The sequence below is a fragment of the Coloeus monedula genome, assembly GCF_965178545.1.
Source record: "Coloeus monedula genome assembly, chromosome: 6".
NCBI lineage: Eukaryota > Metazoa > Chordata > Aves > Passeriformes > Corvidae > Coloeus > Coloeus monedula.
Window position 1 is genome coordinate 19,816,840 of NC_138786.1, and position 16,071 is coordinate 19,832,910.

At 39.8% G+C, this 16,071-nt stretch overlaps 1 protein-coding gene across 2 annotated transcripts in view; it reads left to right on the forward strand.

Annotated features, from left to right (window-relative positions):
- LRP5 (LDL receptor related protein 5) overlaps nt 1-15,003 on the forward strand; it is a 136,409-nt gene extending 121,406 nt beyond the window's left edge. For both annotated transcript variants that reach the window (XM_082283112.1, XM_082283111.1), the window contains exons 17-23: nt 2,700-2,825; nt 5,837-6,073; nt 6,637-6,747; nt 9,415-9,651; nt 10,916-11,055; nt 13,991-14,088; nt 14,589-15,003. In XM_082283112.1, coding sequence (XP_082139238.1) covers nt 2,700-2,825; nt 5,837-6,073; nt 6,637-6,747; nt 9,415-9,651; nt 10,916-11,055; nt 13,991-14,088; nt 14,589-14,850 — 1,211 coding nt within the window. In that variant the 3' untranslated portion in view covers nt 14,851-15,003. The remainder of the gene's footprint in view (nt 1-2,699; nt 2,826-5,836; nt 6,074-6,636; nt 6,748-9,414; nt 9,652-10,915; nt 11,056-13,990; nt 14,089-14,588) is intronic.
- The last annotated feature ends 1,068 nt before the right edge of the window (nt 15,004-16,071 follow it).

Consider the following 16,071-nt stretch of genomic DNA (forward strand, 5'->3'; position numbering starts at 1 on the left):
GTGGTTTGGTGGAGAGTGCAGAAACCTCTTACAGTAGTCACTCCTCAAAGTGACAACCTACAGTTCCTCCTGCTTAACAGGATTATAAAAGAGAGTACAAAATCACAAAGAAGTCGTGGGCAACAGAGGTCTCTTTGTTGCCTGTGATGAGTTGCCTTATATAGGGAGGGTACATTGGTGTACAATGCATTAATTTTCAGAAGAAATTATTCCCCTTCACAACAAACATACAAACAAACTGTGTCACATACATTAGTGTCTGTGATGGCTGAAACTGTTTTTGAGCTTGCATATGTGGTAAGCTATTAATAATAAGGTGGTGTAAGTATTTAAACTGTAGTAGATTCTATGTGCTAATCATGACCCAGAGGTTCTTTTTTTCTTTCACAATACCCTGCTTTTCTTCTTCTGTGCTATTTCTCATATATTTTTGCATATTTCAAAGGTAATACTGAATGAAGCAAAAAGACTTTTTTTTCTTTAATTTTCAACGGTGTTAAAGAAAAGGTTTGCTTTTACCCCATGTGTTTATTTAAAAGGAGGATTTTTGGTTTTGTTTTGGGCTTTTTTAATGGCAAGAATACTGTTCCTTTAAGTCACACTGAAAGAAATCCTCTTTTGCGGCTGAAAAGTTTTCTATATAGGTGATTTCTGTTACAACAGGGGAGGAAATATACCTATGCACATGCAGGTATATGTGCATGCACTTCTGTGAACAACTCATGCTTCAAACACTGTATTAAACTAATAAATTCGTTAAAGGTAGAAAGCAGGTTGCTGAGAAGCCTGGACAGATGGAAAACAACTTTGGCAGAGAAATTATGTTATCTATACAATTTCTTCCCCATGGAAATTCTTGGTCCTTAGCAGTAGTATGCACTGTTCAGCAGCATCACAAATAACACAGGCTGTATCCCACAAATTGCTGCAGCAGATGCTCAGCTGTCAGCCTGAATAAGCAGGCAAGATGTGAGAAATGAGACAACTCTTAAAAAGATTAATTTATTGAAAACAGAAAGATTGAAAAATTACAGAAATTTTAAAAAAATATATAAAAAATTGGGATCCTATGGCTCAGTAGATGGTATGCCCCAGGAGCGCAGGGATTTGAGATCTTCTGGCTGAGACAGCACTAGACCTCAGGTAGAGAAAAAAACTTGCAGTGCTGGGTTGACTTAAAAAAATTACTAAAAGCCCCTTAAAAGGGGTAAGGCTTTTAATGCCCAGCACCGACGTCTCCCACAGCTAGTCTGGAGAGAGCAAGAGGGGACGAGAGAAGAGGGCCCACCTCTCGGCTTCGTCCTTTTTATAGTTTTTGCTCCGCCCCCAATCCGCCCACAGCCCGCCCCTTCGGTCCAAGGCGATTGGTGCTTTCCCTTTGATGGATCATCTCTGTCCACCAATGGCTCATCGTTGTCAAGGGGGGTGGTATCAGTTAGAGATAAGGGAATACAATGCCTTCATTAAAATTCACGTATTCAGGTTGCCATGGAACTTGCCTGCAGAGTAATGGCTCTGTAGCTAAAAATAGCTGCTGGCTATTAAGACTGGGTGGGGGGGTTTTGGCCTTGGAATCAAAATGCAAGTGAAACACCTACAAAAAGTATTAAAATACATCCAACACACCTCAAAACACTTGTATAAGTATACAGTAAACACAGGAAAGGTAACTCTTATGGTGTACCAGTGGTTTGTAGCTTGAAAAGGGGCAAGTTTGTGATTTTTAACTGGGAAAATTTTAACTGGGAAGGGTGCAACTCTATTAATAAACTTTAAACAAATAGAAACACTGATAATGGAACTGGATTTTTGTACCTGGGCTGATGGGTTAATTGTAACATTCAATTTAAAAATAATTAACTCAAAATTAATTATTTAAAGCACTTAATATGCAAAGACCAAGCACAAATAGGGATTTCATGTATGACACAAGAGACTGGGTCTCTTCTGACTCTGTTGGGCTGGGGTCATCAGACAGTGACCTCCCTTCTCTCTGCCTATTTCTTATCCACCTAATGTTCGATAAAAATCATTCTATTAGGACCTCTCAGTGCTTCTGGGTAACTGATTGGGATCCCAAACATGTAGCTTCCTACCTTTAGAAAAAAACCCAAAAATATACATGCCTCTATTGCAGTTTTGTGAGGAACATAGAAGTTGAGGCACTAGATATTAAGAGCTCTTTAAGGGAGAAATCCTGAGGGTTTTGCAGGTTGGCATTCTGCAGTGACATATATCATTTCCTGATACCTACTCTAGAAATGCAGGTGGGATGTCTAGGTATGATGTAAATATAGCCTTCTTAAATCTGCCTTTTCATTTCCCTTCACCTCAGCTCCCAAATTCTTTTTAGAAATCCTTGAAAGGTGTCCATATGATAGAATCATAGAATGGTTTGGGTTGGAAGAAACCTTTTAAAGGTCATCCAGTTCCAACCCCCTGCAATGGGCAGGGACATCTTCAGTTCAATCAGGTTGCACTGTTACTGTGACTGGGAGAAATTTAATCCTTATGAAGTAATAAATCAGCTTTCAAGCATTGAACTGAAAAATCCTGCATTTATCTTCCTAATAATTTGTAGCAAATTCTTGGTTACTCAGACAGAAGTGTTTTGTGAGTAGTTTTTGATTTTGTCCTAGTGAGGAATAGTTATCATTTCTTTTATGCTATGTAATACTCTTTTCTCTGTGTTTCACCAGCTGTGCATCCATGCTCCCGTGACAATGGTGGGTGTTCACACATCTGCATTGCCAAAGGGGATGGAACTCCAAGATGTTCATGCCCCGAGCACCTTGTGCTTCTACAGAATCTCTTAACATGTGGAGGTGAGTTATGTTTCACACTACTGCTAATCAATTTGTAACGAAACGTGACTGAGGTTGCATTCCAGTCCAAAATGTTCGCATTCCAGTCCAATTTTTCTGTGCATGATGTGCTGCATCATGTGTTAAATTAGTCTTTGGTAGTTCTACCACCTGTTTTCTGCTTGAGGTTTTGGGCACATGTGACTTCTCATTCTGAGCAGAATATTCTTCTTTGACCTTAAAATTCTTGAATCTTCTACTGAGATTTTTATAATTGTATGATGTGACAGGTTTGTGCTTTAAACAGTGTTTAAAGTGTTTATAAGATGATGTTGCATCAACCTGTGATGACCTAGCAGCAGAAATTGTGCATAGGATTCCCACAGTATGAGACTCCAGTCTTTGAAATTAATTTGGCCTCATTATGTGAAACACTATACTGGCTACTTATCAAATGTAGCCTCCATTGCAATTCTTTTAATTAAGGTATCTCTCCTCTTTCCGTATGGTAGACTTTTCCTTTAGCCTTCCCTTTTACCATTCTAGGATATTTAAAAACTGTTAACATTACTCTTGCAGAGGGAATTCAAAACAAAACAAAACATTGTTTCTTTTTGGGACGCATTATATCTTTCGTCGTTTGGCTCTGTTGGTCCTCTTTGACTTTTTTTCATGTATTTATTTTGCTGTGGATTTCACTTTCTGGCTGAACTCTGAACTCCCATGGGACAGTCATTTCCATGATAAACTGTTTTCTTTCCCATGACCACAACACGTTATGTGGCTTTAGAGTAGTGGTGGTTACATGGGGAGGGCAGGGTGGATCAATCTAATTATACTTCTTGCTGTAGTGTTGTTGCACAACGTGGACAGTGAGAGAGGTTCACATTCCACTCCTTTGGATCTGCAGCTATAAATCTAAAAATTCAGGGGCCTCCGTTTCTGTCTTATTTTTTTAAATTCTAATCTTTCACTAAGCCTGCACCAACTTTAACCTATCTTGTCTGCCCTAATAACAGCCACTACCCAGTGTTACAAAATAGCTTAGCTGGCTGGAGAACATTTGTCCATGTTCTGGACATCTTTACAAATGCTTTTGTCAAGTTTTTTAATGCAAGCTTGTGCTTGCCAAGTGCAACCATAGTGCAACATTGAATGTGCCTTTAAATGCAGAAGTAGTGATCTGTCTGTTGAATTATCCAAACAGCACACGTGTATCAAAATCTAATTCAAGAATTATCTTAATGCATGCATCTGGCATCTTTATCTTACCTACAGCTGTCAGGTCACTGGCTACATTTGTAATTCTCATATTGCTCCTCCAAATAATCATAAATGAGGAGCTTAAAATCATAATTTTTACAAAACACAAACATGTTTTGATATTTATTCGCATTTTGTTTTTCAAGCTCTTGATTATAGTTTTGTCTCGTTCTTGAACTTTTCTCCCTAATGAAGAAAGGACCACAGCACTTTGAAAACTGTTTGCATGCAATTGCATAATTCTAGAATTTTTAACACCACCCTCAGGAGAAAAAATGCTCATTCAAACATCTTGCCATTGGTTACAGCTAAGAAACTTTCCTTATGCTGGGTTCTTCATGAAGTCCATTCCTGAGCCTGAATCTTAACAAAAGCTCACTGGGTTTCCAGAGGAGTGTTACCATCCGGTGCCAGAGCACACCTGTAGCCTGATCATAGCGTTGTTGTAGGCCAGGTGTGATGTGGTACTCTGTTAATCCAGGTGGTAAAGTGTCTACTCAGAGCACTTACTGGGCAACAGCAGCTGTGGGGATGAGTGACTGCCTCTGCTAAATGACTTAACTATGTCACAGGGTTTTGACCCAGCAGCTTTTCAAATCATGTATGTGATTGCTGCAGGGGTGTTTTGAGATGGCCCCCTCATTTTGACCCTAACTAACTGCTACTGATAGCAGCTGAATGGACTTGCACATTGTCTGTTTCTGACATTGACAACAATGGTGGAAAATTGTGTGCTAACTTGTTGTATGTAAGAATTTGGAGCATTTTTTGCAACATATTCTTGATCTGGATTGTGTTTGTATTCTGACATTCTGAAGAAAGCAACTATGGATGCCTTATAACAGCATAATTGTTGCATCTCTATGTGGGGTTGTAGCTGCTGCCTAATGCTATCAGTGTGTCACTGCAATTTGAACAACAGTATGGATATGAAAAGGAGTGATGCCAGAATCTTGACATCCATGAAAAGTCAAACTTGAAGGAAGTCCCAGCTTTTTGAGGTCCAACAAACATAAAAATGGCTGTGCACAAGTTAAAGTATTCTTAACTTTAAGTCTCTGTAGTGAGAGAATATAAGATTAGGGCAGGTCTGCAGTGCTCCTTAGACTGCTCTCTGAACCTTCACTGACCTGAAGCCCAGAGACTTTCCAGCAAGAGGACTTAGCTTAATGTTTACCAGTCCTATACAGATATTTTTTTCTCTATTCCTATTTTTCAATTCATATCTGACTCAGAAATTTGTTTGTGGAAAAAACACTGGAAAAATAATGAAACAGATACTGTAGAAGTTATGCTATATGTTTCAGATGTATTCATTGCCAGTTAACCCGATGTGTCAGGTTTTTAATGAAGAATTGGTCCAGGCTAATATAACTACAGGGTTTAGAATTGTTTGAAATGTGGTTTGCAATCAGAAATTATGTATTCTTTTGAATTTATATATATGACAGTGTCTTCCAAAAGGTGGCTGTTAGAGACAAAGCAAGTATTTGTAGAGTAAATATTTGCAGCTCCTTTCCTTAGTTCAGTGCTTGACTGCTAAAGCAAACTTCTTTAATCAGCATGCATCCAATTTTTGTTACGAAGTTGGTAAAATTTCATTCCCTATGCAAAATCATGTTTTCCTTGTTGCTGGAATCGTAGTGTAGTCATGGAAGAGCTCCAGGAAGGAGTAAGTGTGCTTTTCTTGAACAATGCTCTCATACTTCTACTCTGTTGAAAGGGATAAAATTGAGTATACAACTCTGGTCTGTTTTCTCTTTCTCCAGAACCTCCAACTTGTTCCCCAGACCAGTTTACCTGTGCAACTGGCGAGATTGACTGTATCCCAATGGCATGGCGGTGTGATGGGTTTCCTGAGTGTGATGACCAGAGTGATGAAGATAGTTGCCCCATATGCTCTGCATCCCAGTTCCAGTGTGAGAAGGGACAGTGCATTGATGCACACTTGCGGTGTAATGGAGAAATCGACTGTCAAGATAAATCTGATGAAGCAGATTGTGATAGTAAGATCAGTTTTCCTGAACTCAGGGCTCTAACACAAGCATCCATTTTGGGATTCTAACTGTTCTTGGAATGTATAGATACAAGTCCTTTTTGTTGAGACAAAAGTTCCTGAATATAGATAAGAAATTTAGCAGTTACTTAGCAAGGATATATTATACATAATATATCTATTATGTATACATAATATAGGTATGGAGTACATAAGGTTTTATAATATGTCACGTTACTACATTTTGTTAACAGGTCAGATGATCAGCTACGCTTTGTTAGTTATTGTAAGAGATTCTTGCTGATCTGATCGCAGTTTTGCCTCAGCAGGACTGATTTGAGAAAGGATTGGGAGTTACTTGGACCAGAATTTTATTTTAGCTCCACTGAGTAGGGTGTATAACAACAAGCAGGAAGAACCAGAGATAAGCAGGCTTGCAATTTACCCACAGCAGCAAGCAGGTGTTCTGGTGCCTACCTGATCATAATATGAAACCCACTTCTTTCAGTTTTCTTAAGAGGCTCAAATGCTCCCGTGCTGTCAGTATTTGATCTTTCCTTTCTTTCTCTGCAGCAATTTGTCTGCCCAACCAGTTCCGATGTGCGAGTGGCCAGTGCATCCCCCTGAAGCAGCAGTGTGACTCCTTTCCGGATTGCATTGACGGTTCTGATGAGCTTATGTGTGGTGAGATGTCTTTTCTTGAGATTCAGGTGCTGTGTTCAGGCATGTTCTACAGCCCTGTGCAGAGCCCTGGTCTTTGCAGAGCAATATTCTTTCAGGGAAGAATACTTCAGAAGGGCCTTCAGAACTATCCCTAGGGAAACCTGATTTTACTATGCTCAGTACCTTGGAACTTGCAGATCTGCTGCTAAGCCTGGAGTGGCTTTTAAAAATGCACAGCCCTATCCACTGCAATAACAGGGCCAAACTGGAGGCTAATTATGTGGAGGAACTAACATGCAATGAGCAAGTGTCCACAAGAGACCACAGACCGGTCTCTTGAAGTGCAGGTGCGAAAAGAATATATGGAGACACGTTGATTTTTCTGGGAAAAATGCAACTTTGAATTCCCATGGCAGTAGGTATATGCAAGTTACAGACATGCTGATGGCAGCTGTTGTGTTTGTCCTTAGAGAGTCTGTTACTTTGCAGTCCAAAGTGGACAGTAAAAATCCACTTACTTTTGCTCTTCTTGCAATTTCTGCTGTATTGCACTGTTGGGATGACTAGAGCATGGAGTATTCAGGCAATGGGGTAGATAGAGGGAGCATTTAGAATCACACAAGCGGTTTAACAAAATAGCTGAAAAATAGCATTTTAGAATAAAAGCAAATAGATGTGCTGGTCTGAGTTCATTCTGAACAAATACCTTGCACTGTGTTTGTGTAGAGAAATGCGGCACTTACTTTGCCTACAGGACCAACCTTAGCAGATTGTGAAGTTTTTAATATCTTAGATCTTGTCATTTTTTGAAGCACCAGTTGTCAGAAGCTGTGCCACTGCTGGGATGAGAGGAGGGTTCAGCAGATTTGGTCCAAGGTAACCTTGTTTCTTCCTTCCATCTTCATGGTGGATACTGCAAGGAAAAGTATATTCATGAGTAAGAATGGTGAAAGGAGCCCTAGCTGTGAATAGAAAAAAAGGCTAAAAGAATGGAGACAGAAACTCTTGGAAATTTCAGGCTGAACATGCTTCTCCCACATCATCTGTTTATCCCTTTAGCTTTCATCCAGTTCCCTCAATTCCCTGGATAATATAAGGCCACTTCTTCCTCTCTTTTTTTTTTTTTTTCTTTTTTTTTTTTTTCTCCAGTTTCTTTGTGCACTTGGCGAGCTTTCATGCTGCCAAGTTAATGCAGCTGTTTCCTGTTTGCACTTTGGGTCCAGTCCTGCAATTAGGTCCTAACTGATTTAAATGTGTCTTTATGTAGACATAGGATTGTCTCCTTTGGACATCTTTGTGGAACAGAGCATTCTGTGGTTTCCCACTTGACTGAGGGAAAGAACTCAAGTAGGGAATAAAAATGATTGCTACCTTCTAGATAAGGATCTTGCATTTAAAAGAAGCTAGGTTTAACCAAAATGAGAATTGTGTGTTTTAAAATAGCTGATTTGGGAACATGTTTTAATTTTGGCTTTGCTTTTTTTCTGGTACCATAGCTGAATTAATCTATTTGAAAGTTAAGATCTTAGCTGACATAAAAGTTGTCATGCACTAATAAGTATGAGAAAAACATAAAGACTTTAAGACAGAAATGAGTTCTTGATGCTGAGCTGTTAAGAGTTTGTTGCTAGATCTTTGTATTTCCTTTATGTTCCTTCTCAAATTTCAGTTGTTTTTCATTCCCTTCCACTGAAGTGGAAACCAGAATCACTGGAGAAACATTTTATGAAGTGAAGGCCTGAATCTTATATGAACCCTTTTACTTCTTGCAACTTCATTAAGGGGGAAGGGGTGTATAGTTAGAACTGAGCGTGTAAAATTTGGACAAGTTTATTTTGAGTTTTTCACTTTTTGACTATATCTATTTGTGTATGTTAAAGAATAAAATTAGAAGTGTGTGAATCAGATGGAAATTAATTGCTTTCCATGAAGAGCATTGCATATGTGAAAAACAGAGAGGTGTCAGGTTTATATGGCAAGAATTTTGAATGTGTTATGCATAATCAGGGAGAGATGTGAAGTTTAGCTCATCTCAAATACTGCAGCACTTTTCGTTATTTAACTTTTGGCTACGTAAGGGGGAAAAACAATGAGTAGAAAGTATTTGAGATATTTTGGATTGTGTTTTCCTTCCAATTTGTAAGGTGGAGTTTCTTTGAAAGTAAGTAATATTTTAGGAAGCAAAAGTATTCTGTTTTAAGACCTGTATTGGCTAGGAAGACATCCACTGCTTAGTATGTATGGTAGCTTCCTTACTGGTAAGTTTTCTTGATTTTTCGTGTTATTGCTAGCCCAAATGGCTTTTGAGAGAGCAATCCCTTCTGATTAAGGACTTGATATTTATAAGTATCTTTGGCCCATAGACTTTGAAGGGCAGGGAAGAAAAGGAAACTTTCCAGATTGTTGTTCTATCAAGATGATAAGTAATCCCGTTACAAGATAAATTGCTAGACAAAAGGAGAGTACTTTGCTCATACTGCTTTATGGAGGGGAAGAGGGAGCATGAAGTCTTGTGTATTGAATCAGAATATCTGGAGTTGGAGATGCCTGAGTGTGATGCAGATGCTTTTAAAGCACTGTGTGAATGACTGTGCGCTGACTGATTTGCTGCATGAGCTCCAGGACAGCAGCATATTCACTGCTCCATGTTTAATGACCATGTTTGATTTTCTTCTCCTCTCTTTCCAGAAAAATCAAAGCCAGCCTCAGATGAGTCCCAGCCACACAGCAGTGCCATCGGTCCCGTCATTGGGATAATACTGTCCCTTTTTGTCATGGGAGGAATGTACTTTGTTTGCCAGCGCGTGGTGTGTCAGCGCTATGCCGGGCCCAATAGTCCTTTTCCACATGAGTATGTCAGTGGTACCCCTCATGTCCCTCTTAATTTTATTGCTCCAGGAAGTTCTCAACATGGCACTTTTACTGGTAAGGGTGCTAAGGACCTTGCATCTAATCAGTACCATTACATTGTCTGGATTTTGAGTTTTACACATTATTAAGGGTGCTGGATGTGGAGTTTTCAAAGAGCAGAAATTTGATGTTGAACATCTGCTCAGTGGTTTTGGAATAAATCTGTCATTTGAATCAGATATGTAAAATCTATTAGCTTTTCTTGCACTTTAATGGCTATGGTCAGCTATTCCTGTGTAAGTTATATTACTATGGTTATCAAGAGGTTTTTGTGGTAGGAAATTAGACAATGAAATAATTGCAGGCGAAATCTTCGCAGGGGTGTTTTAAATTGGACTTCACACTAAAGCTTTTTTAATTAAAGCAAGTATCAGTGGCTTTCATCTGTACTTCTGTAGGTGCTAAACCAAGCTGTCATTCTGATTCTCATCCATAGTTGTTAGTTTTTTCTAATCCATATTGCTGTGACAAGATACAACAGCTGAAAATATTACTATTTATGTTAAATCTAAGGAAAATACATAGGTTTCTAATACCATGGCATTTCCAAGAAGGATATATAGTCATGAATGAGGATTACAAATACTTACTCTGCTTGTAATAAATATTTCCTGCATTTGAAAATAAAAGTTCTGAGAAGTTCCCAGACTTAACTCTTACATTGGCACTGAATAGTGTCACAGGAAGAAGCTGAAAATGAATTGTCTGGATTAAGAGTATCTTGCAGTAAAACAGATTGGAGAATGATGTCTTCCATTTTCCTCTAACTCAGGTTTCCTGCCTTTTGTCTCCACTGATTTTCAATTTTAGCTGTGATTATTTTCAATAAAAGTAATTGGGTTTTGCAGTTATTCATGTACTTGCAATTAATTTATTGGGATGGAAATTGAAACTTTGGAGGCCTCTAGCTTGTTTTTCTTGGGCATTGTATATTGCTTTTTCTGCAAGTGCCTAAGTTTGTTTAATTGGAAAATTTCTTAGTTAATTTGGGTGAACAGTTTGGGTCAGCTCTTGTGAAGATTCCTTTCTCAGCAGTTGATAGTAGGTTGTGAGGAGTTCAGTGCTGCAGTGAGACAATAGGTGGTCTGAGGGTGAGATGTTTTCATTACAAAAAGTGCTGTTCCTTGTAATCCTGAAGTTTTTACATAAAGCACTCTTCCTAAAGTGTGACAACCATTATCGCTGCATGGGTTTGCAAAGGTAGGGATCTGGTTTCTGTTTGGCATTGATGGACAACATTGTGGTTTATCTAACCTTGTTTTCCTCTGTTTCAATGCAGGCATCTCTTGTGGAAAGTCCATGATTAGCTCCATGAGTCTCATGGGAGGAAGCAGTGGTGCCCCATTGTATGACAGAAACCATGTTACTGGAGCATCTTCAAGTAGCTCATCCAGCACTAAAGCCACTTTCTACCCACAGGTACGTCTTGAAAATACACCAGTGAGTTAGGTATCTCCTGCTTCTGAAGAAAAGAAGGGTGAAACTTTGTGCTTACTTAAGTAGGTGTTAACAACTGTTAACAGCTCTTGGGTGTTACTGTTTATGATATGCAGGCCCATTTTGACACTCACTGAACTTCACAAAGAGGCTTTGTTGTAGTCCATCAGGATGATACAGTGCTCCATGATGTCCAAAATGTTTTGTTACCAGAGTGGTACTCATCTGGTTTGTTCTTGGCTACTTCCCTTCTTCCCTTGGAGATGCCACCTCCTTTGTTCTGTGTAAACTCTGATGGCAGTGGCCCGGTGACATTTTGCACTGCCTAATGCTGCAGGCACACATGGAATAATTAGGCAAACAAGACGAAACAGGACTGGAATGCAAACGTGTATGAAATCAGCTTGACTTGCTGTTTAGATGAAGTGTCGATTGTTGATTCAGAAAACCAAGTGCACTAACGGGGGAAAAACACTGGTACAGCAGGGTGAGGCAGAGGTTACTTTGGTTGCATTTTTTCAGCTATAATTTAGCTCCATTTCTGACTTTCAAATGTTGAAACTGACAGAATTCTGGTCCCCATGTCACAGTTCCACAAATTACAAGATGAATATTCTGAATGGAAAGAGTCCTCTCTGGATACGCAGGAGAGACACACAAAGGTTCCTGTTTGCCAGCATATTTTGTCATGACTGAGCATTCAGGTTTTTTCCATCATGCTTCTGACCACACAGTTTTCTTCCATCATGCTTCTAAGCAATATATCCATTGGCCCTTAGGTACACACTGCAAGCTGCCAGGGTTGATCTGCCAGCTGCGGAGGGGGTTTTTGTGCAGTATTGAATCAGGAGCCCACATGCTGTGTGGGTATACATGCATTTGTGTTTACATGTAAGCTGTTATGCTCTGTGTGGGCATTTTGATTCATAGTGTTTTGGCCAGTTGCAAAGGTGCTTTCTCTCCCTTTCAGAAGGGCAAAAATGGAAAAGAGAGGCTTGTGAGCTTATCTCTTGGTAAGGTAAAATTGGGTACTTACTTCTTGCATTGCCTTCTCTGTGAAGCCGTCAAGAAGCAGATGTGTGGAACTCAGCAGCCCTCCTAATTTAGCTTGTCTCCTGCTTCACCAGTGTCTCTGTAGTGTGCTGAACAATTTCATGCTAGACCTGATTGATGTGTCAGTACCACACTAAAAAGGATGAACAGAAAAAACACTTACTTAAATAAAGCTTGAAAGAGAAAAGAAGCCCAAGAGCTGATCTGCCTGTGTGATTCTATGGGATCTATGTCAGCCAAAAGATCAACTCTTCCGTTTGACTTCTGGCCTAAGTTAATCTGACTGTTGCTGGGAATTCTTTTTTCCACACTTTGTGTCAGCCAGGGCCTGCAGGGATACCAGCATTTCCTTCATGAAAGGCATGATGGGTTCTTAGAAGGAAGCTGTTGCAAGGGCTTTGTTACATTAAAGTTACTGCTTAATCCCAATGTTCTGGTGAGTTCTGCCTGGTAGCTAATTACCCAGCTTTATATTAATAATCAAAAGGACGGATCTGAGCATCTAAGTTGTCTTGGCTTTTTTGGTTCGTGTAACAGATCTTAGTGGTACTGAGAGATGCTCCAGTGAATAGAGACTGGGAAAGAATCAGTGTCAATGAAGTTATGCCAGTTTATATACCTGAGAAGCTGGCCAGAGGCATCCTGGCTGACACTGTTTGCTGTATTTAATCTCAACATGAAGTGATATTGATGCAGCTCAGGGCATCAGTAGGAGTGAATCCACAGGTAGCATACAGTGCTCACCCGAGGAAGAAGATTTCTGGGAGATCCTCTTGGGGAGGTTACTCATCATTCCCTACAGCTGGCAAAGGGGGGTATTCAAGCATGTCTCCCTTCACACGATTTTGGGTGCAGGGCTTGTCAGCATTAGTAACAGTAAGCTCAACTCAGTGGCCAGGAATCGCTTTGCTGGATGCTGCACAGTGAAGAGCCAAACAATGATCTCCACTCCACTGATCTTAGAGTGTTTTTGTGGGAGAAGAGCAGAGACAGAGGAAGGATGGTCAATGGGGCAGACCATGAACTGGCTGAATGCCCAGGGCAGGCAGTGTACAAGATGCTCACATCAGTAGCAAGGCTCAATCAACAGCAATGGTGTAATTTTCCACACTGGAAGAGATTAAATGCTCTTCTTGGGTTCAGGCCAATGTCCTGCTGGCTGTGTCAGAGGTTCAGCTTCCTGCTAGGGGAAGAATCCTGAATAATTTTGAAACATGCTAAGCTTTTTTCCTTGTGTGAAGGCTACCAGCAACTGTGTATAAGCACTTACAGCTGAGACATATGTGTGTATGCTGTCTATATGCACACATAGGCAGGCTATAAATATTTTTTAGCTCATAGGCTTTTTGCATTGTGAACTGTGCCAAAATGATATGTTTATAGAACAAGAGTGAAATGAAGCATTCAGGGAAGGATGGGGTTGTATTAGTAAAGAACCTGGCTTCCTGACCCTACTAATGACTGGGGACGTGTTTAGGGTCTGGGAGTGGAACATACTTTATTTCCCATTAGCATCTGCTGAGGATGCTATCAGACCTTATGTCCAAGGAAGTGCACTCAGATTCAGCCAAACTGGGTCTCATTTCCAGCTTTATTCCAGCCTTCCAGCATAATAACAGGTGTGGCAAGGAAGAAAATTCCCTGTACTGAGAACTTTGAAGGCCTGCACAATACCTAAGTCCAAAGTAAAGTCTTGTAATGAACATCTGTGATCTTTAAAAATGCATTAACACATCCAAGCAGCCAGGAGAGGAAACTAGAATAAGGATGAATGACAGGGTGAAGCCATAAATACTGTTTTTAAACTAAGTAAAGTTGGATAATTCACCCAAAATTTCACACTTCTTTTTCCTGTTGTTTCTAGATTTTGAATCCACCTCCTTCCCCAGCTACCGATCGCTCCTTATACAACGCAGAGATGTTTTATTCCTCAAACATTCCTTCAAACACAAGATCTTACAGGTACAGTTCAGATAAAAAGGCTTGCCAAGTCTTCTATTAATCTGCCTTTAGTTTTGGATCTTGTACAGACTTCATTTAAAAAATGTTTTGCTCTCTTAATAAATGACTGTTCCAATTATGTACATTGTATTTCTATGTAACAGTCCCTGAGCATCCTGTGTAGAGGAGGTTGGTGTTTTCTGTTATTTCCTTAAGCTTATCTTAAAGGAGTCAACCTATTTGTTAGTGACTGGGCTAAATGGTCATAGTGGTCTCCTCTGGTAGGTTAGGGGCTGGAAGAGTGTGCTGCTGGCTAAGGATAGTTGTGCCATTCAAATGTATCACAGTTCAGGTACTTCTTGTTGGATTTCTCTGAGAGCCTGCATTAAGGCTCGTGTAGTACTAATGAGCAGGTATCTTGTCTGACCACACAGAGCTGTTCAATCTCTTTCTTTTTTCTTTCTTTTTCCCCAGATTGCAACTAATGCATGTGCTTTTTCTTTTTTATTGTTTTTGTGCAGGCCATACCTTATACGAGGGATAGCTCCACCCACAACCCCATGCAGCACAGATGTCTGTGACAGTGACTATACCACGAGTCGATGGAAGGCCAACAAATACTATATAGATTTAAATTCAGACTCAGACCCTTATCCCCCTCCACCCACACCTCGCAGTCAGTACATGTCGGCAGAAGAAAGTTGCCCTCCGTCTCCTGCCACTGAACGAAGCTATTTTCACCTCTACCCCCCTCCACCCTCTCCTTGTACAGACTCTTCATGACCTCAACAGAAGGAACTTTTCCTGTAAATATTTTAAAATATGAACAGATTTAAAATATATATTTTATGATTTAAAAATAAATCTGGGTGGGAATTAAACAAAACTAAATGTGAATAAAAATGGGTGGGAGGGGTGGGGCTGTGAAAAATTGTACAGAGGAAGAATATTTATAAAATTGATTTTTTTAACTTAATTTCCATTCTTTTGTGCCATATTTGCCTTTTTGAAGTCATGTAACTGACTCAGTCTCCAAAGGATTTGGAGAGGGAATGTTGAAATTTTCTGCATTTTTAAGTCACCTTTTTACATGCAAGAAGTGAAGTTCTTTTTATTAATGTGAGACAAGAAAACTAAGTGGCTTGTGGGAAGGGGAGTCATCTAAAGAAAGATGCAGGCTTATTCCTAGAGAAGAAAAACACATTTAAATACAATTGTCAGTATCATCCCTTCACCACCACTGGAAGAAAACGTGCATGATCACAACCCTTAGATGCTCCAGTTTGTAAGTGAGCTGAATGCTTCCCAGCAGAACTTGAGTGCCAAAACCCGAATTTCAAACCTTCCTCTCCATCTGCTTAGCATTGAACTGAAAGAACACTTCTTTTGGCCAAGCCTTCCAGCTTAACTAAACCCACAGGCATCATGTCCTACCTCATGTTAGTGCCACTCTGCACATGGCCAATTCTGTAACTGATTCAGGCTAAATAAGATCAGTCCTAAAAAACCTGGTTTAGTTCCAACCAGTTCCCCACCTGACTGGGTGAATGGTAGCAGAGGCAGTTGTACTGACCTGTGGGTGAGAGCAAGGGTTAAGTTTAAAGTGGTATTTAAGCTAAGAGAAATGCCCAACAAACTGCAGATTTGGTCAGACTCACCACATTTTAATAGTGATGCAGCCAAGCTCCTTCATCCTTCCTTGTGAAGCTTTGGTGACTGGGACAAAGCTGTAACTAGCCAATGCTAGTTTTCTTTTTCTCAAAAGTCCTGTAATCACTGTGCCTGGTTTCTGAGATGTTCACCCATGTTGACTTGATCAGAGAATTGCTTCATCTTTTAATATTCATTTTCCAAAGCAGAATGAAGTGGTCACTTGTATTCAAATGAGGAAAGTTGTTTGAGTTTTAACTGGTGTTTGTAGAAAAATGGTATCTGCATAGCTCAAATCAAAAATCAGTTTAGTCATATCTCATAAAAATTTGCCACATAATTCAGATTTAGAAA